This window comes from Lathamus discolor, chromosome 3 (assembly GCF_037157495.1).
Source record: "Lathamus discolor isolate bLatDis1 chromosome 3, bLatDis1.hap1, whole genome shotgun sequence".
Lineage (NCBI taxonomy): Eukaryota > Metazoa > Chordata > Aves > Psittaciformes > Psittacidae > Lathamus > Lathamus discolor.
The window spans coordinates 81,320,208-81,342,142 of record NC_088886.1 but is presented as its reverse complement, the minus strand read 5'-3'; the positions used below and the strand labels follow the sequence as shown (position 1 = coordinate 81,342,142).

At 38.2% G+C, this 21,935-nt stretch overlaps 2 protein-coding genes across 6 annotated transcripts in view; both read left to right on the top strand.

The window, feature by feature from the left end:
* Positions 1-6,715, top strand: part of ALS2 (alsin Rho guanine nucleotide exchange factor ALS2) — a 45,400-nt gene extending 38,685 nt beyond the window's left edge. For both annotated transcript variants that reach the window (XM_065670067.1, XM_065670068.1), the window contains exons 29-34: positions 1,023-1,199; positions 1,584-1,629; positions 3,209-3,270; positions 3,773-3,922; positions 4,226-4,322; positions 5,418-6,715. In XM_065670067.1, the coding sequence (XP_065526139.1) occupies positions 1,023-1,199; positions 1,584-1,629; positions 3,209-3,270; positions 3,773-3,922; positions 4,226-4,322; positions 5,418-5,456 (571 nt within the window). In that variant the 3' untranslated portion in view covers positions 5,457-6,715. The remainder of the gene's footprint in view (positions 1-1,022; positions 1,200-1,583; positions 1,630-3,208; positions 3,271-3,772; positions 3,923-4,225; positions 4,323-5,417) is intronic.
* Positions 6,716-7,162: 447 nt separating this feature from the next.
* MPP4 (MAGUK p55 scaffold protein 4) overlaps positions 7,163-21,935 on the top strand; it is a 29,633-nt gene continuing 14,860 nt past the window's right edge. The window contains exons 1-9 of one of the 4 annotated variants that reach the window (XM_065670064.1): positions 7,163-7,296; positions 11,309-11,353; positions 14,393-14,510; positions 16,580-16,677; positions 17,570-17,647; positions 18,364-18,444; positions 18,983-19,114; positions 19,740-19,821; positions 20,946-21,031. In XM_065670064.1, the coding sequence (XP_065526136.1) occupies positions 14,477-14,510; positions 16,580-16,677; positions 17,570-17,647; positions 18,364-18,444; positions 18,983-19,114; positions 19,740-19,821; positions 20,946-21,031 (591 nt within the window). In that variant the 5' untranslated portion in view covers positions 7,163-7,296; positions 11,309-11,353; positions 14,393-14,476. Of the gene's footprint in view, positions 7,297-11,308; positions 11,354-14,392; positions 14,511-16,555; positions 16,678-17,569; positions 17,648-18,363; positions 18,445-18,982; positions 19,115-19,739; positions 19,822-20,945; positions 21,032-21,935 lie in introns of those variants that run through there. The other 3 variants (XM_065670063.1, XM_065670065.1, XM_065670066.1) reach the window with 3 other exon arrangements.

The following is a 21,935-nucleotide window of genomic DNA, read 5'->3' as shown; positions in this document are numbered from 1 at the left end:
AAATATTAAACAGCACCGGTCCCAGCACCGACCCCTGAGGAACTCCACTAGTCACAGACCTCCAGCTAGATTCTGCGCCATTGACCACAACTCTCTGCCTTCTTCCTCTCAACCAGTTCTCGATCCACCTCACTACTTGATCGTCACCTCCCTGGGCAACCGATTCCAGTGCCTCACCACCCTAACAGGAAAGAATTTCCTCCTTATATCCAATCTAAACTTCCCCTGTTTAAGTTTGAACCCATTACCCCTTGTCCTGTCACTACAGTCCCTGATGAAGAGTCCCTCCCCAGCATCCCTATAGGCCCCCTTCAGATACTGGAAGGCTGCTATGAGGTCCCCATGCAGCCTTCTCTTCTCCAGGCTGAACAGCCCCAACTTCCTCAGCCTGTCTTCATACGGGAGGTGCTCCAGTCCCCTGATCATCCTCGTGGCCCTCCTCTGGACTTGTTCCAGCAGTTCCATGTCCTTTTTATGTTGAGGACACCAGAACTGCAGACAATGCTCCAGGTGAGGTCTCACAAGAGCAGAGTAGAGGGGCAGGATCACCTCCTTGGACCTGCTGGTCACGCTCCTTTTGATGCAGCCCAGGATATGGTTGGCTTTCTGGGCTGCGAGCACACACTGAAGCCGGCTCATGTTCATTTTCTCATCAACCAGCACCCCCAAGTCCTTCTCCGCAGGGCCGCTCTGAATCTCTTATATTATACATTATACAAGGAAGAAAGCCAGTGTTCTGTTTAAAACACATAAGCCACAAAAATGCTGCACCACAACTAGTCTCCTTGCCCTTATCTAGCTGTGTCTGTACTGTAAAGGAAAGTTACTTCAAAGTATTTCTTAGCACAGATACTATTTGATGGATTTGTATGTATTATTCATACACCTAGTAGAATAGGCTCATATTAAATGAAAGATTTGTTCCAGTGGGTTTGTTTTTTCATTAAATTTTTATAGATCTTTTTTTTAAATGTCTTACTCTTCAAACCTCCCTTTTACTTGTTTTCTTCTTCTTTTAATAGCTATGTGGTAACCAGTTTTGGGTTGCTGCTCCCTGTATTACTGCCACGACTGTACCCTCCTCTATTTATGTTGTATGCCTTAGACAACGAGCGTGAGGAAGATACTTACTGGGAATGTGTTTTACGTCTAAACAAACAAACTGATATGGCTCTTCTGAGTTTTCTTGGAGTGCAAGCGTGAGTATGCTTCAACAAAAAACAGAACTTATAAAAATATTATGGTGTGTAACTAGATAAACGCTTCAGATAAAGGTTGAAATTGCTTTTCTTTGATTAAAATGCATCTAAACATATTTTCAAGCCTAATTAGTATGGTTGAGAGGGGGAATCAAAACTTCCCTCTTCCAAAAAGAAGAGATATTGGGTGGGGAAGGTTGGCATTGGTACAAAACCAGAGTGAGTCTTTCAAATTAGGCTATTCTCCAGCTATTTGTGCTAGATGTAGTTGATCCTATAGAAAGGGCTGGTGTACCTCCTAAAAGAACATGATGACCTCATTTTCCTAAGGTGAAAAATGCTGTAAGAATATGCTCTCTGAATTGACTGTTGGGTTTCTTGCAGGAAATTCTGGCCAGGAACAGTGTCCATCCTTGGAGAGAGTAAAAAGGTATGTTCACTGACCTTTGCCCAGTGTTTCTTTCAAAAAACTGAGATCATGAGGAAGCAGTCAAAGGACTTCTGATCAAGCCTTTTGCTAAAGAGATGCTATCTTGTTTCCTTAAAATGTCTGCTACTTAAAATCTATATTAGTGATGTCTTCAATAGCTGTCAGTCCAGCTTTGTCAGTTACTGTCTGTGATGAATTCTGTTTCAGGAAGACATTTGTTTGGTCTCCAATTATGCAACTGTGAGAATAAAAGTCTAGAAGGGAATTTTCAAGCTGCTTGATAGAGGGAGTTATACCATTATGTACTTTATGATTAGGAGAAGAATTGTAAGGTTTTTATCCTAAATCATTATCTTGCCGAAAGTGACTGAACACAGGTCTTACTGTAGTACTCCGTCTGTGCTGCAGTGAGGGTGGCTTAATAATCATAACCTTGAACAATTTCAGTGTTTACAGTATACATTCAATCATGTCTGTGTATAATTCCTATGTTTTTATTTGAAACTTCCTTAGTCATTTTGGTACTCCTGCTATCAGATCACCTCTTCCCTATTTGTAGCTGTGGCTTGTGGAAAGTCTATAATAATTGGAAGCCTGGCTTTCATCATAGTAGCTGGCTGCACACAGATGAGCTGATATTGCTTGATAGAATGTGGTTTGTAATAATGACCACAGCTGCTGCTGAAGCCCACCCCGAGGCTAAGGGTTCCCAGCAAGACAAGTCCCCTTTTCCCCAAAACATGAAGATTCACCTGAGAAAACATGATGCAAACCTTCATTCAGAATTAAAACGTTACAAAATCCAGCATTAACACATTTATTGAGTTACTTCAGATCTTCTATAGTTTTAGGTACTGGGTGAGATTCTTATCAGCTGCCTGAATTCTTCACACTTACTCTATTTTTGGTTATAGAGCAGAGCCCCTCTACTTGTGAAGTACTATGTGGCATCTGTCTTCTCTAAATTATGCAGTATATGATGCTCTCTGTAGCCATTTACCTGACTTGCTGGGTTATTCATTGAATTAAACAGGATGTTTTTAACCAAGACATCACGTTTATCTGCTTCTCTCTTCTGTCCAGTTTCCATATTTCTGTGAATTCCGCTAGATCTCTTGGCAACCATTCTCTACCTGCTCCATTCAGAAAGACTTTAGGTTCAGTTGCATATAAAAGCTTATATCTGTATTTGTTATATTCTGGTTGCTCCTAACCTTTGATTATTTACTGGTATGACTTTTCTAGGTTTCAAATGTTCCAGTCTTATGGTTGCCTCTTGACTGTTAACCATTAAGATTTAGTGATACTCAGTCTCAATTGACCTGGAAGATACCCAAACCTTAATAAACCAATGAATTCAGTACAGGCTTTTCTGAGTGTGAATAACACTCATAAAGATTATACATAGGCAGATTTCCTGGGTGATTTCAGTGTCCAGGCACATTCACCTTTCCTTGCACTGGAAAACTGGAAGGAAAAGTGTCTTTTATTCAGTGTTATATGATACTCTGCTTTTCTTCTGCTGCTGAACAGAACAGTTGTGAAACCTGCATGATATTATCTTCTCATGATTACACAGGTGTCATCAAATACAAAAGATGCCTGCTTTGCCTCTGCAGTTGAATGTTTACAGCAAATCAGGTAATTCTCTGACATTTGTCTTTTAATGTTTTACTGCTCCTGCTATGCTAGTATCTAGTCTAGTTGACTTGATCCTTTACCCATCACCTTTTCTCTCTTCACCTTTGTAAGAGGGGTCACCAAGATGTTTTAGTTCCTACTGCAAATGTTAGCAAATTCTCCCAAAGGGCAATGATGAATAGCCTCATAAATGTGACTGAGATGTGTCCATAGGACACCACTTAGAGTCAAAAGTATAAGGATGTCTAATCAAATATACATGTAAACTTGTAAACAGTTATGGCAAAATGACCAGTGCCTGGGGAGTCTTCTTATGTCTGTTAGCTGGCATAAGGAATTCTGCTGTAAGAATTTAAGTAGGAATTAAAAACAGGTTTAGAAAAGGCTTTTCCCTTCTTTACCATTGTTTTAAAACACGGTAGCTAGCAAATTGTCTTCCTAATTTAAATGCAGATAGGTAACTTCTTACTGTTATCCTGCTTTGCTTTTGCTTTCCAAATAGTACCACATTCACCCCAGCTGACAAGTTGAAGGTGATCCAGCAGACTTTTGAAGAGATCTCTCAGAATGTACTGGAGACTCTTCAGGAAGATTTTCTGTGGTCCATGGATGACTTATTTCCTGTTTTTCTCTATGTGGTACTACGAGCCAGGTAGGCACTAAGCGTGGTATCTGTCATTAGCTGAGCATAGGCAGTGTGAGTACTTGTATATAAACCACTCCTGCTTCTTGTCCTAGGACTAATTGCTAGCTTTATGTAACTTAATAGAATTTCCATTTTGGTGCTTTGCTTTGGCCTGGAAAAATGTTGAAGAGTTGACTGCGAAACAATCGTGACTCCACAATGAGGTTAGGGAAGAGCATGGCTTTTGCACTATGCCATGTGTGAAAAGTAAAAACATTATAGTGGTGTCTCTTGTTCGACTAGTCTCTTTTCCTCTCCTCCACATGGCAGGATAAGGAATTTGGGGTCTGAGGTACACTTAATCGAAGACCTGATGGATCCTTATCTGCAGCACGGGGAGCAAGGCATCATGTTTACTACCTTGAAGGTATGAAAATTAGTTGGAGTTATTAAAAGCTTTCTTTGCAAATTAGTCAGCTGTGAACAGTGATGTTGTGTGGAACAAAGGACAGTTGTGTGAACATTAGGTTGTAACTTCTTTGACATTTTTATTGAATTTTTTAGCTAGGATGAGCAGGGAAGCTTAACTTGGAGCTTAGTATAACCTAACAATTGAAGGTTCTGCTAATAAAGTGGTGCACTCTGTAGATGTACTTTAGTCAGATGTAGTGGTGGCTGTTGACTGTTGTGAATGCTCACCTGGAGCTTGTTGTTTCCCTGCAACTTAACAAACCTTACTCCTTTTATAAAAATTGAGATGAAGTACTGCTTTTTGGGAGGGAGGCTGTTAATCTGAAAGTTAAATTAAAATCTTAAGATGAGCTGCCAGGTGAACATGATTATGTTTTCTCTCTGTACAAATTGGAAATAGTTGGGTGCAGAGGTTTTGGTTTTCTTTCATGCCTGATATTTTTAAAGGGCTGCAAAAAGGGGAGGTTTGGGTTAGTTAAAATTTAGAAGCAGGATCTATTTTCCATGAGTGCAAGTGTTGTCTGAGGCATTTATGTTAGGTTTCTGGTCATAGCTGCCCCAGTGCATATTGGGAGCTGCATTAAGGAGTGACTGGCTATCAGCAGCAGGTCAGGGTATTTATCTAGGTGATGGAAACCTTTGCTTTTCAGTGTGAGGGCTTTGAAACACTTAATCCCTGCACCCTTGTCCTGTAAGAAAATATGTGCTTTTTGGGTGCCTTCTGTGAAAGGCCAAAGATATGTGTGCAAGAAAGTGTACATCATCTTAGCAAAGCAGGAAGCTGTGAAAGTAGAGTCCCAAATCATGCTATCTTGCTTTGTTAGGAGTTGGACACAATTTGTAACTTAAAATCTCCTGTTGTTCTTTTTGCTGGTTTACATATTGTAAGGTTTTCAGTTCTTGAATGTCAGTGCATCATCACTGTTTGTAGAAAGCCTAGCCCTCTGTTCTCTTGGATAGAAAAAAAAAAAGTTAACCTTTTAATGTATGATGCTTTATCAGCTTGCTGAGAACTCCTATATACACTAAACTGAACTTTGTTTTAATTCAGGCATGTTACTACCAGATTCAACATGAAAAACTTACCTAGACCATCATTTATGATCTGGCTCTGTGGCATAATCTACTTGGCGGAACTTCAGTACTACCCACTTTTCTTCCCTGAAATGGCAGTTAAAAAGTATTGTTACATTCTGTTGTTACAGATGAAAACACTCAATTGTTTCTTCTGAACTTTCAGTTTTAAGATTGGAAAACTGCAGCCAGAGGCTATCTGTCTGTGAAGTGTTGATGAAGCTAGAGACTTGGTTTGTCAATACCTGCCAAGAAGAAATAATTTCCTATTCTAACAGAAAGATTATTTACTCCTTTTAAGTCTAATGCTGCAAAAAGGCATGGTGTCTACATAGAGTACATGTGAAAGTCTGGACTGCATGGCTTCCAAAGCAGTGGGATTGTATTTATTATTCCTGATTTGATAACAGAGACGTTTGAAGAGAATTAATTGCACCACAGAACCATTTGGTCTCCCTGAATTAAGCTATTATGTTTGTTTATTTCAAAAATAGAAGTATGTTAGTATTTATAACGGGTAACCTATAGTGCATTTGGCTATAAAGGGTTTGAGGCATCTCTGTGGAACAGCATTGCTGAATTCAGTATTAATGTGCTGTTGTGGTAATAATCACACTGTTAAGGACTTTCCTGTTTACTGGAGTTATAAATATACACTCATTCACTATTCTTTCTGTTTGTGAAATAAATAAAATGCACTGACCACTTCAAATTTTGGCACTGAATTAAATACTTGAAATCTGTACTGATCAGTTTCATTATCCTGAGGCCAGAGGACAGAAGCTTTCTCTGAAAGTCTATGTGGCACAGGAATGGGAATGTGCTCTTGAACAAGCTGACTATGGATTAGGTTTGAGACTTTTGCCTGTTAACTTATGTGTCAAAGTGAAAAAAGCTGACCTTGTTGCATTTTTGAACATGTAGAGAACAAATCATTTCCTGGGGGGATTTTTGTGTGTCTGTGTATTTCTGTGGTTTATGGTTAACTTTATTTATACCAATAACACTAGCGGGTAACTTGGGTATTGTAGGTGCTGTTCTTTACCATGGCTGATTCAAAAAAGGGGGAGGGAGGAACAGATTATAGAACCTTCTAATGGCTTAAGTTATGTCAAACTACCATAGATAATGCTAATCATATTTTTGAAACAGTAATCATGGCTTGTGTATTGGCACTTAAATGGAAAGAAACCATAGTGTTAAAATACTGTTTTGAACAGTGACTGTAATGTAGCGATTTTCATAATAAAGTAAAAATGATTAGTCTTTCTGAAATGAGTTTTAGTTTTATCAGAGAAAAGAGTAATTCTGGCAAGATGGCATTTAAAACTATTGTTATTCTTGGAACAGACTATAGTGATAACACAATATAGAGATAATAGACTTCCTGTTTGCAAACAATTTTTGTTAGCTTAATTAATACTGAATAATTTGAGGGGAGATAAGTAATAGTATGAATAAAAGGGAAGGTATAAAAAGTTCATTGGGAAGGATACACAAATAAGGGTAGAGAGTACAATGAAGTATAAGGCAGGATTTGAACACTTAATATTTTGTGCTAGGTGCGGCCTTTCTGTGCAGTCGTATCTCGGAATACAATGTAGTGAACACTGAACAGAAACCTGTAAGAAAGGAACTGCTCTTTGAAACGGAGCTGTGCTGAACAGCTGAGTAAATCAATGGCAATAACTTTGACCTGCAAGGATCCAAATTCAGGATTTATTTCACCTGTTGTAGAGTGTAATCATTAAAAACGTTTGCTCGGGTTGTTTTCTCCCTTGTAACAGTTCAGTGTTAGTGTTTGTTGTCTTCAGATGTCTCAGAAGAAAGGAAGCATTTTAGTTTTCAGCTTTAAGGTATGAAAACCTTTGTTTCATATGATCTTACTCCCACATTGAATCTGTGCTTTAAACTGAGAATGTAAGTAGAGATGGGAAGTTTTTTCTGTTATATTCCTGCCTTTGTGTATATGAGTATGTAGCAACTTAAAATGTTTAACTTCATTCACTGTGATGCAAAGTTGAGAACTAAAAAACCAAGAATGCATCTGCCTTTACATATATATATATATATGTACACACACATATACATGCACAATCTCTCATAAAAAGTAGTGGTATCACATGTGAATTTAGCTTGCTGATTAATGGAAGCAGACAGCCTGGCCTGGATTATTTTTGGTCTTTCTGATACATAGCTCAGTTACTAGCTGAAGAGAATCCTAGGATTAAATGTGCTTCTGACACAGATTCCACTTTACAGCCTATGTGGGCTGTGATGCATTAGGAAATCAGTGCAGACCAGCTTTGATTTGTGTATTTCTATGGCTGACAAGGAAATGAGTTAACCTGGAGGACTTCACCTGTATTGCTTCATAGTAAATAACCTTTTTCTCACATCTTCCTCCCCCCCCCCCCCTTTTTTTTCCCCCTGAAATTGAAAGCTGGATATTTCTTATTGCTGCAGCAGGACTCCTGTAACCAGCAACAGAAGAGCAATGTTACAGTATTACAGATTCTCATAGTAACTGCAGGCATTGTAGCTGAAGACAGAGCCTAGAAGATGAGTGCCCTATTGACTGGGAAAGTTGCTGAGGATAAGAAAGTACTTAAGTAAGAGACAAGTTTAGGCTTTTTATGCAAGAAAAGGGTTAAGGGGATTTGTTCTCTTCTCCCTGGTAATGAGTAGTTCTAAGGTTAGGTTTCTGCGGATTAGAAAGGAGAGGATGTCCATAGATTAGCTAGGGCAGTGAGGTTACTTCTCTACTGACATCCAGCAAATACTCTTTCCCTCTGGAAATTCTGCAGGAGCTGGTGCTTTCTGTGGTGGTTGCAGGTAAGAAAATATGTGATGTACTGAAACTGTTGTACTGCACAGATGCATTTCCCCCATGCATCTGTGAAATTAGTTTCTTCTTGTAGCTACAGCAAAGCTTATTAAACTTGTGTTATCTGTTTAATTACTATTAGCTAAATATTAGATGTATGAATGGGGAGTAGGAGCTCAAAAGCAAAGTTTTTCCTCACTCCTAATCTTGACAGAGTTCTGACTGGAATGCCAGGTGCTATAACATTGCTGGCTATTTTGCTGTAAATAGTTTTGCTTCCTAACTGTATTTGGTTTTAGAAGCAGTTTAGGGAGCTACCTGTTCTGGTATGTTAAGAGTTAATGTAGAGGCATGATACGTGCCTGGTGTGGGACTGTAAAACAATCCTTTCTTTGAACTACTTAGTAAAGTACTTCTAAGTTGATTTAGTATGACTGTATTGGTGTGGTATTGATGTCAGGTGGTGGTTGGTTGGTTTGTTCGGGGTCTTTTAGTAAGCCCAAGCTGTTGGCAGTAAACAGCTGGAAGTGAAGCTGACTGTGTTAAAAGACTACAGTGTGCTGCACCCCAGCTCTTCTCTCAATGCACTGTTCCTTTAGGAAGTGATGTTTTAGTAGCATTTACCTCTGTGTAAACAAGGTACTTGCACTACTGCTGGAGCTGTAAGCTTTTGGATTAGAGGGAGGCAGAATATATCATTGCTGACTATATCTGATTACAAAGAGTAACAGCACAAACTGTTCCATAAGCAGCCTTACGTATGCAGGTGTGATTATCTAAACCTCACAGAATGTCTTACATGAACATAAAATTTATTCAGGCTTTTTAACTTGTGCCACCTCAGACAGTAAGTGGTTCTTGGGTCAAGATAAGGCTTCCAAGGACAGTTCTCTGCCTTTACTTGAAATGTGTCAATTTATTCCAGTAATATTTAGGGTTGGGTTGATCTTTTAGTTAAAATGCTTTAAGGTCTCAAAAAAGTGTACTAAAAGCAGGGTAGTTTATTTACACTGACTAGAAGTATTTGACAGACTTCAGTGGTGAGGAAAGCCTAATTAATATAATGTGGAACAAAAAAGTCTTGAATAGAGCATGTCATTTGAGATGCTGAATGTCTCTTACTGCTGTTTCTGCCTACTCAGCCGACCTATAGTGGCTTATTTGCAACAAAAGCTTTCTCAGTGTTCCCTACCCTGAAGCTGATTTGCAGTCTTCGATATGCCAGCTAATTAATTTTGACAAATTTAAAGACACAAGTAGCTTTCCTTGTTAAAAGTGCTCAATAACCTTCTCAAGCATATTAACTGAAAAAGCTGTTAGGAGCAGGGGGCTTTGATGTTCTGAATGTCAGGTTCTCTGGTAGTATTCCCTTTAGAGGCTTGACAATAGGCAAAATTGTCCATTTAAAGAGAATTCCGAGAACTGTATTAAAAGCAGGGCTTGGGTTCTCTTGCAACTCTAGCCTTGTATCAGTAAGACCTGGTTTGTCTGACAAATAGGGTCAAGGAATTTCATTTTCTGCTGCTGAAGCAAGTAAGTCCTGTAGCCCAGATTTGGGCTGGTGATGGTCTCCTTTTTGACTCTAAATTCTGGTGTGCTTAGCATGGATATCCTAGTCTGTCCTTAGTAATGGGCAGAGGAATGCTTTCTATTAATGAGCATCTGTAATTGCATGCAATACATGTGAATGAGAAGATTCTTACACCAGCTGGGAGGTTAGTCAGGTAAGCCTGTTAGTAAGAACTTCCATCTAATTTATTTAGATCCCTGGGATGAGAAGACCCTGAGCTCTGGCCTTATCTGTGTAGATGTAAGACTTACGAAATGCAGCTACAGTAGTAGTACCAAGTTTTTGAACTCTGGCCTTTCCCCTTAAGCAAGCAATTTAGTAGGTCTGTTTCTAAAGAACTGCACTGAAGTAGAATATTCTGGTAATGACTTATTCATCATCTCTAGCTACTGACAGCTGTTGAAACCAGGCTTCACAGTTGGAAGCTGCTTTCCTTTTGTTAAGTGAAAATGTGAAACAGCTATTAATTTATGAATGAGGTGAGCTGTGTTGTTTAGGACTTGACAGATTTTGATGCTTAAATGATGCTGCTGTCAGTGTGAGTATAAACTCTGTAGCTTAAAAAGGCAGCAATGGATAGAAGGCTAACTCTGTTTATCGTTGACCGTAGCAGCTCTCTGATGGCTATATCTGAGGATTTCACCCCAAAAAGCAATCAATTAGCATTCAGTAGCTTTCCCAGTTTTTCTTGGTGATCCAAAGTCAGCCTTCAAAACAAACTGTGTCTAAAACTTCTGAATACACTCATGTTAATCCCTCATCTGTTCTCAATGGAAGCAGTAGTAGTAGTGAATACCAGAAGCCATGAGGCTCTGGGGGGGGGTGGGGGGGTGAATTAATTTCACAAGCATTTTAAAAGAGTAACATTATTGTTAGTATTTCAGCAGAATAGGAAGTATTTTAGTATTTCCAGGAATTACGGCTTTTGTTGGAGGATGATTCTTAGTGGTGCATTTAAAAATGTTTGGTAAGAATGTAGAATACTCTGACAGCAACAGGGTAACTTGCTTGCTTTGGTTTAGTTCCCTCCCATTCTGAGTCACTGCTGTGCAACATCTGTCCTAGCCAAGAAGAATGATCCAGCTCCCAAAGGCTGAAAGGGACCTTAATAAATTCTTATGACTATTCTGGAGATGGTTGGGGGTTGGGTTTTTTAATCTCTTCTTTCAACTTCCCCGTTTTGTTATAGAATATAAGCAATGCTAATTGTCAATATGGTGATGTGACGGTTTGGTAGGCACACTACTTCAGCAAAGCAGGTTTTAAGGTTATGGTAATTTCACTACAGTTATCTCAAAATGAAAGACAGGTTTTGGTATGTATCTGAGGAGACTTCTATTAAAAAAAAAAGAAATTGAGGGGTTTTGCCTGTTTTGAGTTTGGGGGTCTTCAACTTTCTTTTAACTAGTTAAACTTAAAAAGCTTTTGGAAATATTTATTGTCTCACATGTTTCCCTATATGTGTTTGCAGGGTCCCAACCTACTTAAAAAGGGCACGCAGTCTGATGCTTCGAAGGTAAATAAGACAAAACGCAGGAAAAGCCAGATCTAGACTTGAAATAACTGGAGGTTTATTCTGGAGAGGACTGAGCTTTGAACGGGAAGTTACTGTAAGCGTGATGTGATTAGGGCATTATGGGCGGCCAAGTATATTTATGGATAAAAGTTGTAGATGCTTTGAATGGGCCAACTGCTGTAAAATCATGCATCTGCTAACAGATGCATAGTAATAAGCAAAGCTGATCACAGTTGACAACCAGAATATATTTTTAGATGTGAGCTGGTCAAACAAACTGAGCGAGGGTTAGGGAAGTTGTGCCAGAAAACCCAGCTATATTATAACAGGGATTTTACGCATTTATTCCCCCTTTTTTGGGGGGGAGGGGATGGGTGGGGAAGGAGGAGGGGGCTTTTTCGAGGCATGTGTATGGTGAGATTTAAAAAATCTGGACTTTCAGTGTGTGAAATAAAACATAGTTCAGGAGCTGGCTCCTTTATGGTACATCTGAAATCTTTGAATGTGCTCTTTTCTTTTGTTTTCAAATGTTCTTTTCCACAAAATTGTATTGAGGATTTTGAATTAGGAGTATGCCATTGGATGTCTGTGTAGACTATGTAAAAGCAAAACAAACAGCTGTTATACATGGGAACTAACATATGTCAGCAGGGTTTGTCTGCTTGAAAAATCTGAAAAGAGCATAGTTTATAAAAGAGAAGCTTTACAATTAGTAAAATAATAGGAAATGGGTTTTCTGAAATGTAGGTTATGGGATAAGCTGTCAAAGTTTCATTTTAGGATATAACTTGCCTATTGAGTACTCTCTCTTTGTAAATGCTTCTGCAACTGAATCTGAAGCTATAGACTTTTAGGTTCCAAAAAGTGGGGGGACACAAACCGAGATCACCTAAACGGAGGTTTACTTGTGTTTTCATATTGCTCTTATTTAGTGAAAACCAGGAGCACTGCTGTGCTGAATGTACTTTGCAACACAGGGATTCCTCTTTCCGTGTCTATACCATCCCACAGTAAAGATTTCTGTCCTATCGCTAATGTCTTTGGTAATTAAGAAACAGGTATTTGTGACTAGATTTACATGGCCTGCTTTGTTAAATCCATCATTAGGCAGATCAACTAAGCTTAACAAAGGGAAAGGCGAACTCTTAAAGGAAAAGAACTCAGACTATTGAAAAACAAAAACCACAAAAACAATTGCAGCTCAAAACCCTGCAGCACTGGGTATTGGGGGGAGGATCAAACTGTATTTCTGTTAGTCTTTGAAAGAGGAAATTATAATTTTAAAAGCAATTTTTGGATTAGAATTTCAGTAAGATGTATCAGTGAGTAACCTATAGAGGTAGCTTGAGATGAACTATCAAAACTCAGTAATAAAATGTTTGAATCATGATTTCAGAACTTTTAGAGGTCTTTTGTCCTCCCTTAATTTCCGTTGCCTTTTGAAAGCAGTTTTACTATTTAACAGAGGAAGCATGTTCTAAAAATAAGTATTAAGTAGTTCAGTAAAAGTGACAGTAATGCCTTCTGCTTTTATAAGCAGATCAAGATAATACTTTTCCTGCTCATACCTTTGATGTTTTCTGAACACGGAACAATCTCGATGAAAATGGCTGCCTTTTTGCTTTACTAATCCAGGACATAAACTACTCTCTATTTAACAGAATTTGGTAAGACATTCCTTGTGCGTACAGTGTCACGCTGTGGTTTGCTGTTGGCTGAGGTGCTCAGACAGCTGATGTTACTGGTTTTTAACTTGTACTCTGAATCATCTCTTGATGATCTCTTGACCAGTTTAAATACTTAACTCATTAAGAATCATCTTACAATAGTGGTAGTCATGACAATATCGTTCAACCTTTATCAACTGTGATTTGAAATTAGATCAACTAGGATGTAGTGAAGATGCTGAAGTAATTCAAAGTTTTGATGTACAGATTCCTGATGCTTTGGGATATAAATACAGCATACAGTGTTCCCTGGGAAATTTCCGTACTTGTTTGCCAAGAAGAGTCCTGAGGATTTTCTGAAGTCATCTTGTACTGTGCTGTTTCCTATTAACAGTAGATTGGAGAGCTTCCCCCATTTTTAGTCTAAGGGAGCATTGTGGGTTAGTGATACGTTATCACAGAATTTTAAGAGAGGGAAGAAATTTGGAAGAAAATTTAAAAAGCTTATTTTTTACATGCAAAAAGTTCAGTGCAAAATGGCTACACATTAATTAGCATAAGTGTTGGCTTCCTATTTTACTTAAAAATTCCTATTTGAAAATTTAAAGACCAAAATAAGGTAGTATACGCTGTTCTTTACAATGACAGAAAATATAAGAGGGTTGTGTTAGATTAGCAAATAGCTTCTTTAACTCCATCTCTTAAAAAGCAGCAACCAATTATAAATTGCCTGAGATGATGATACCAGTAAGGTAAGGTGTGCAGGGTTTTATTTGGGTTTTGGGGTTTTTTTTGTGTTTTAATTCACTGTGAGAAAATCTTTGTGCAATAAATCCTTCAAAGACTCTAATTCCTAACAGTGACAAAAATGGGGATCCCTATTTTTTATTTTTATTTTTATTTTTCAAAATTGGGTCTTTGCTCAATGGCAGTTCAGTAGAAACTCCGGAGTCTTTAATAGAGTCAATAACAAGAAGAATTAAATGTAATATGTTCTCAAGTATTATTTTCCAAGCTATATTGATGTAAAAGAGGCTTTAAAAGTCTAAAACATCACAACTTTCCAAGGTAGTGCTCGTAAAAAGCTGGAACAGAAGATGTATCAAATTATTTGTTATTTCAGATTGCTTAATGAAGCAACCCAAGGGCAATTCCATGAAGGAAATAAAATGTATTGCAACTGAAGTTTGTCTGTCTGCATTTTGGATGTTGGTCGGTAACTGAAGTTACAGATGGGACTCGTGCATCTAATTCATGCTTGCAACATGTTGAGCACTTCAATGAGTGGTTGGCCCCCTTCTTTTAAATTTTGTTTTCTTATCAATCTAAAGTACCTGACAGAATTCTGATACGAGTGTACTCTTTTCTCTAGTTCAGCATCTGTCTTTGTGAATCCTGCTTGGTGTGAATGCAGTACTCAAAGAAGTGGGTGGAATCTCCTTGAATAAAGGGAAAGATGGAGGCGCCAACAGTCTGCGGTCAAGATAACGGTACTCATAACTTCTGCATCTCTTTCAAAGAGAAAGATAAATGACAAAAAGTTTTATTCCTTGGTCTCTAACTCTTCTTCCATTAAGTCATGAGAGAGATGAACATGTCTAGAAGTATTGCTACTTCATAATTGTAATTATTCTTGATGTTTAGTGGTGGTACGCAGTTAATCTGGAGAGTGACAGAAGAGGATACCTGGCATTTGTTTCTGGCTTACAAAGTCAAGGGTCTCTGCAGCTCTATCAAGAATGACCCAGAATAACAAGAGGGGACTTTTTTCCTTTTTTGATTAAGGAAATCTTCTGTGCTTTTGTCTGTAACATCTTGGTCTATTTGAGCCCAGCTTGAGGTAGGAATAGCATTTGAGGAGATAATTAATACAAGTAATTTCAAAAAGAGGCAGCCAGTAATAAGGTAAATATTTTAAGTGTCTTCACTAAAGGCAGGTGGTTTCTGTAGAAAAGAATCTTTTTAAGAAAACGGTTTTGGGAGATATTTCCCTGTGGGGCACACAATCAGGTTTCACTGAGTTTGATTTTTATAAGTGCTTAGATGTCTGCTTTCCAGAACCAGATGGCTCCTGATAATGAGGTGTATTTCCAGGCTTTCCCAGTTTGGATAGTTCTGCCTGATGATTGAGGTGAAAGTCCCATCTGCAGAAACTTAGCAGGCAAATACCTGTATTAATTCATGCGCAAGGAAAATACCTCAGTGAAACTAAAGTTGAAGATAGATCTCACATAAGTATTGGTTACATCAAGGCCTAGAGCAGATTCAGGACACAGTTAACTGTCAATGGCTATAAAAATTGTGCTCAGTAGAGAAATAAAAAGGGCTTCCGTGTTTAGGTTAGCTGTAGCAACTAGATGACAGCAGCTGATATTGTCTGCAGTAGAGAGTACTCAGCTACCCTGGGGCTGCTGGGATGAGCTTTAGGAAATCATTATTTTGACTTTGGCCGATGTACCTTTAGAAGCTCCTAGTCTTGGTTTTATGCCAACATTTTTTTTTTTGTATTACGGTATTACTCATTGAAACATGCCAACTTTAATGTAGTAAAAAAATAAATATCAAGTCTCCAGTTATATTGGTATTGTATGATTACTTTGGTACTAAAAAGCAGAGAAACAGCTTATGCTTAGCAAAATACACAAGAGTTGAGAACTTACTTTCCATTGACATGCATTTGGGAGTCAAGCATCCAGCTCCTACGGTCTCTTTAAGAACCCTTATAGCTTGATAAATCAGACTTCTAGTATTTGGTGTGCTGTTTTATCACTGCTGTTGTAAGCATTGTTTCTGGGGAAGTGTCACATATCAGAAATGATCTGTTGTCATTTCTGAGGGAAAATTAAATTTTGTGCACTCACAAAAATCCAGTTTGTATCTAGGCCTGGCTGTTACGTATTATCTATTTGTCACCTCTTAGCTTCTGCCTCTTTGAGATTTTTAGGAAAACACTGGATTTTTTTTGTTTTCTGCTGTATTAGGATACTGTTCCTAACAGATCAAGTGCTGCTTCTAATTACAAGAAGGGTTCTTGCCCTTTCTTGGGATGTGTTGTGGGTATCTGTGACAGTGGTATGTATTTGGATGGAATTTGCATCCTCATTAGTGATATTCTACAGAATGTCTGCATTTTCAGAGAGTGGAGAAAAACAGATAGTCCCTGGCCCAAAGAGTCAATCACCCAGTAGAAAAGCCTATAAAATGAACAAGCAACTTTTTATATTTACCTCCTCTCAGTATGAGGTACAGTCTTGAAGTCAGACTGATATATGTGAGATTCCCCCTGTGTATTTTCTCACGGGTCAGTTAAGAATTGCTAGTATGGACCTAACCCTGCTGGTTAAAAAAATAATAAAATAAAGCTTATGCAATAGAGTTGATAGCAGGAAACAAGCAAGGCAGACAAGAAACTAGTATATTTCTTGGAGGTATACATGGAGGAAAGGTGCTTTTCAAAGGCCTGGTCACTGTTTGGCTTTGGTTGGTCTTCTGTTTATACTGAAGTGTCTTGCGCTTTTCTGTTTCTTGGGCTCAGGTGTATCTCATGTTCTGACTCTAGTGCTACAAGAACTGAGTTTGCTCTGTAAAAGAGATGTCAATGGCGTTGGCATGTTATATGACCTGCTCAGATCTCGCTGGCTGCAAGCACTTTTAAAGGTAAAGTAATATTCAGCTATGAAGGCAAAGGCTTCCTGGAGAACAATCTCTGGGGCATAGTTACTTAATTTTGCCATATCAAGACAATAAATGTTTGTTTACACTAAGTGCAGGTAGTCCTAACATCGGCCCTAACATCAGTACTCAAGGTGAACAAAACCACTTTTGCTTTAAAGAAAAAAATAAATATTCTTTTTCATAATGTCCTGGGCATTCAAGCTCTTCCACTTTACGTGTCCGTATTGAGGCCAGGGGAGCACTGCTCAGCTGTCTTTTCTTATATCTTTGTATGGCTGTACATCCCACTTGTTGGCATGGACGCTTGTGAAATTACATTTTTCCGCTTTGCTCACTCTGATCTGATGTATAGTTAAGATTTTATGTTGTTACAAACACCAACCAAAACTCTATTATATCTATGGAGCAGAATTGTATCCCTAAGACAAATTCTGAACAAGTTCTGCTTTTTCTGTAACAAGGATTTTGAATTTTTTTACATTTAAAAAAAATAAAACTTGCAGTGGATACGAAACTCCATAAAGCCATTTTAAATACAGCTGTTTATTTTGTTTAAAGTTAAATTTACTTTGTTAACCATGCTTGCAAATAGAGGAAGCAAGCTACAGAAATAACACTGTTGGGCTGTTGCCGTGTAATGAGCTTTTCTCATTGGAAAATTCAAAACTCCAACATAACTGGCTAACTGGGTAATAATATAGAAAGACAATGAGTTATAGGCTCAATTCCAGATGCACTGAATGTTGAGGGTTAAGATGCAAGCTCTTTGGACTGGGAAATTCCTAGAAATATGTGTATGTTGTATTTTTCTATATAATCCTGTGAAGAGACCATATCATCATTGCATTGTCTTGTCTATCATGGCATACAATAGATTTATGAATGCCTCCAACATTATCTCGGAAAAAGACCAGTTCCTGTCACGCTGCAGGCACACACATTGAATCGTGAGGTAAGATGGTGTATACAGAATGTATTGCTTTAGTTACTCATATCAAATTAGTCAACTTAGCTGCAAATAAGTGTTCTGGCATTTGTTTTTTGTCTCGGGTCTGAGTACACTATATAAACTTGAAAGATTCCCTCTTTGCACTTTTGTCAATCTACCAATAACTCTAACTGTGTTGAGAGGAGGGAATGAGAAGTGTGTACAGCCATGCTTACCAGACTGCATGAACCCTGCCAGTGTGGTGAACACATAAATTGTTTTAACCACTGCCTATGTATTTTAATTGCTATGTACCTGTGTGGTTCAGTGTTATGGCTACAATCAAGCAGTTTGACGTGAGGATTCTGAAAAGCTTTTTTGATTTTTCTAATCATAATAGCTGATTAATTCTTAAATTTCTGTATTAGTGGGAAAGCTAATGACTAAGTAGAGAAACTGACACCAGTGATGAAATCAACTGAGGTATGGGAGAAAAAAAATCAATTGGAGTGCATGACACAGCGCCTGAACTAAATTAAGCCTGTGTGCAAGCAGGAGTATTGTGCAGCTGTTACTGTATTGTCCAGTTCTAGAGCAAACTGTATGGATATGCTCAGAGTCACTTAGCCTGGGGGGCTCAGCACTCTCCTCATACATTTTCTTCCGAATTCAGTTTACATCTTTCTAAATTAATTGTTCTCCAGAACCAGTGTCTGTGCTTTCTCTCTTATATTTATCAGGTGGTAGAGCTACTGCGTGAAGCCCCTCAGTCTGGTGAGATCAAAGAGCTAAGGCGACTACTGCGTGCTCCACACTTAAAGGCAAGTCCTGCATAAGGAAAGAAGTTTGCTCCCAGAGCTGTCTGCTGTGGGAATTGAAACAGATGGCCAGCTGTTCACAAGAATCAGCACAGGAGCCAGAAGACATATAGTTTTCTACTCATGAGCTAACCTACTTGTGAAATCAGATATGGACTCTGTATCTGAAATAACTGCAGTGGGTTGCAATTTATTTAAGGGCTATGTTTTAGAGAGATGTTTCTTTACACAGTTAAATTCTAAGCAGTTGATGCAGAAATATAAAACCGAATTTTCCTTGTAATTGCAAAACCTGCATTCTTTTCCCTAGAGCTCCAAACAGAAACATTTCATCTTTTACAAGTTTTTCCAGAAGAAGCTGAGAGGAACAGTTCCTAAAGCTCACAGTTTGAAAGAAAATGACAACATGTGAAAGAGATCTGTGTTCACACAGGAACTTACTCGCTGATCTCTGTTTTCTGACCAGTTACTATTTAAAGCTGTTCTGTTTTATGATCTTTGCTAATGGGTTTATTGGTTGGTTGGTTTGGTTTTGTCACAGGCCTTGCTCTCTGCTCATGATACTGTAGCTCAGAAAGATTTTGAACCAACCCTTCCACCACTGCCAGACAACATACCTGAAAATGAGGAAGCCATGAGGATCGTCTGCTTAGTGAAAAACAACCAGCCTCTGGTGAGGGAGCTTTCTGATGTCTGACAAATTATTTAAACTCACACAAGCACTTATAATGCAGCATATGCACATTGGTTTCTTTCCAGGAATGTCACAGAGATTGCGTGCGCTCTTTTCCAGTTCTTATGGAATCACAAGAATTGTTGAGGTTGGAAGGGACCTTAGGAAACCATCTAGCCCTGCTCAGTGCCTTGTCCACTAGGCACTTGAACATTTGGCAGATGTTTGTCTCATATAATGAATATGCAAATTAGATTAAGAGCTGTTCCCTTGGCCAAAATAGGGAAGGAAGAAAGACTCTGAAAGGTGCTGTAGAAATCATTTGTGTTTTTAAAAGTGTAACATTGCATAGCTTAACTAATCTGTTTTAGGAAAAGATAGCTATAACATTTGAAATAGAAAAGATTTCTTCCAGTCAATGTGGCCATCTTCTTATGATGAAAGTTGAAAATGTTGAAAGACTTAGTGCTAATAATGATACATTATCACTAGATCTGTGTGGTATTAAGGAGGCTATATCTTTTAGTGCCTTTTTGTCATAGCAAAGATTTAACTTGTGATATGAAAGGAAACTTCCTGGGGTTCCTCAGTGATGAGTGTGTTTTTCTTTGTTTTTATTTGCCAGGGTGCCACCATAAAACGCCATGAGATAACAGGTGACATAACAGTTGCCCGTGTGATCCATGGTGGACTAGCAGACAGAAGTGGTATGTGTATTTTGAAACAGTGATACAAACAGTTTAACTTGAAATAAGATATCTGAAGATAATAGCTTAGCTTCTATAATTAGCCTTGCATTATAGAGCAAGATGTGTACATTGGACAGCACTGTAAATAGTGACACGTTGCAGCAACTTGGCTTCATTCATTAACTTTCATATGAATGCGTTATGCTTCAGACTAAGTTGAAGTATGAATCCAGTTTCATTGTGTATTCTTGGCACCAATACCTGGATACATATGTCCAGATACTGATCAGGAATATCCCCAGTTGCAGTGTAGTATGAATACCAGCAGATCATTCCCTAATGGATAAATGGAAAACATGAGTAGTCTGATTCTATAAGATAATGGGCCTTAAGGAATACATAGTAATACTTTTGTCACTAGTCTACTAAATACTTTGGCAGTATTAGTTGCTAAGCAATCTCCCAAGGAATTTTCTTAGAAGTGTTACTACTTTGTCATCCTAGAATTGAATGTGTTCCATGTTCCTTGGGAAATTTTATGTAACTAAAATGTAAAACACCAGAAGTAAAACTGAACTGTAATCATTATAAAATAGTTCCTTTTAGCTATTGCCTAAGCAATAGCTGATCGAGTTCCTAGTTTGATTAATGTTTTAATTGAGCTGAAGGCAAATATAAAAGTAAATAATGTTGTGAAGACTTTGTAAGGGCAGAGAGTAGTCCCAAAGCTTTCCAGTGCACCTAGAAATTTTAAGGGTCTGATTCCAAGTCTTATGGTCTATTAATATAATGGGGTTAGCTGGAATAGGTCTAGAGATTACTTTGGGAAATTGAGGTGTACTAAAATGTTGATGCTACTTTTAAGGCAATTTATCAATAGGTTGTAAACATGTTGTATGGAGGAGGTGGGAGGAAATAAGAACACTGAAGCATGCAAGCTCCTTGTGACCCACCGGAGCCTGTAGTCCTATCCAGGGGCAATGTAGCTTAAATCCAGAATACCTTCCTGCCTACCTGGTGCATGGGAACTTGTAATGCTGATTTCCAAACCTGTGGTACATCCGTTTGTTCCTGCCTTCCCTACCCAAGATAATCCATGCCGTGATAAAATTGCTGCTGCTTTCATCCTTTTTTCACTGTAGGGTTGCTGTATGCTGGAGACAAACTGGTGGAAGTAAATGGAGTTCCTGTTGAGGGACTTGAGCCTGAGCAAGTTATCAATATTCTGGTATTGAATCTTTTTCTACTTTGTACCTTAACTGTATGCTGTTCTTTTACACACACATGCACACACATGTGCTCTTAGAGGAGAAAGTCTGAAATGTTTAACAGAAAATTCAGATTGTTTCCTTACTGTGGACGAAGTTCACAACTACTCATTAGAATCAGAATACAGGACACCAGAACTAAATCTAACCCTTGTTTTGGTTTGTGCATGTGACCATTCTGTCTGCAGCTTCTGGGAAAAATACTGATTTTATTCAGACTTCACTGATCCATATTTTTTCCAGAAGCTCCACCCACTTAATATTTCACAAGAAAGTAGTGGAAAGGTGCTGCTGTTATAAGAGTCCACGTTATAAAATGCACTAAAGTAGAGTAAATGAGCTTGCAAGCTACATCACTTACCTTGCAAAAAAGGGCAGTGGTAATTACTGTTGTCAAAAGTCACATGAAGTCTGTCGAGCTGTCACTGTTACTTGTCATTTTGCTCATGGCCTTTGAGGGCTTTTCACTGTGAAGTGTTAGTGCTAGTCAGTAAGGTATTGCTATATGTAATCAGTATCAAATCTATGTGTTATTTCCTTGGTTGTACTATTTCCAGGCGTAAGACGTACAAACTCTACTGGGATATTTAACTTTTTTCTCTTCCCCCCTTTACATCAACTGTCTAATCAGATCGTACTGCTAATTTAAATTAGATTTCAGTAGAAAAGTTGAATATGAAATAACATTTAAATTATATAATATTATTTATAATAAAAATGTATCTCATTGAATTAAAAATACTAAGTAAGACATTGAAGTGTCATTCTTGAGTTTCCTTTGAAAAAACAGTGTTGTCACATAGACTCTGTCTACCTAAATTTTATTTGTAATACAGACATTATAGTAACTACAAAGCCATGCTG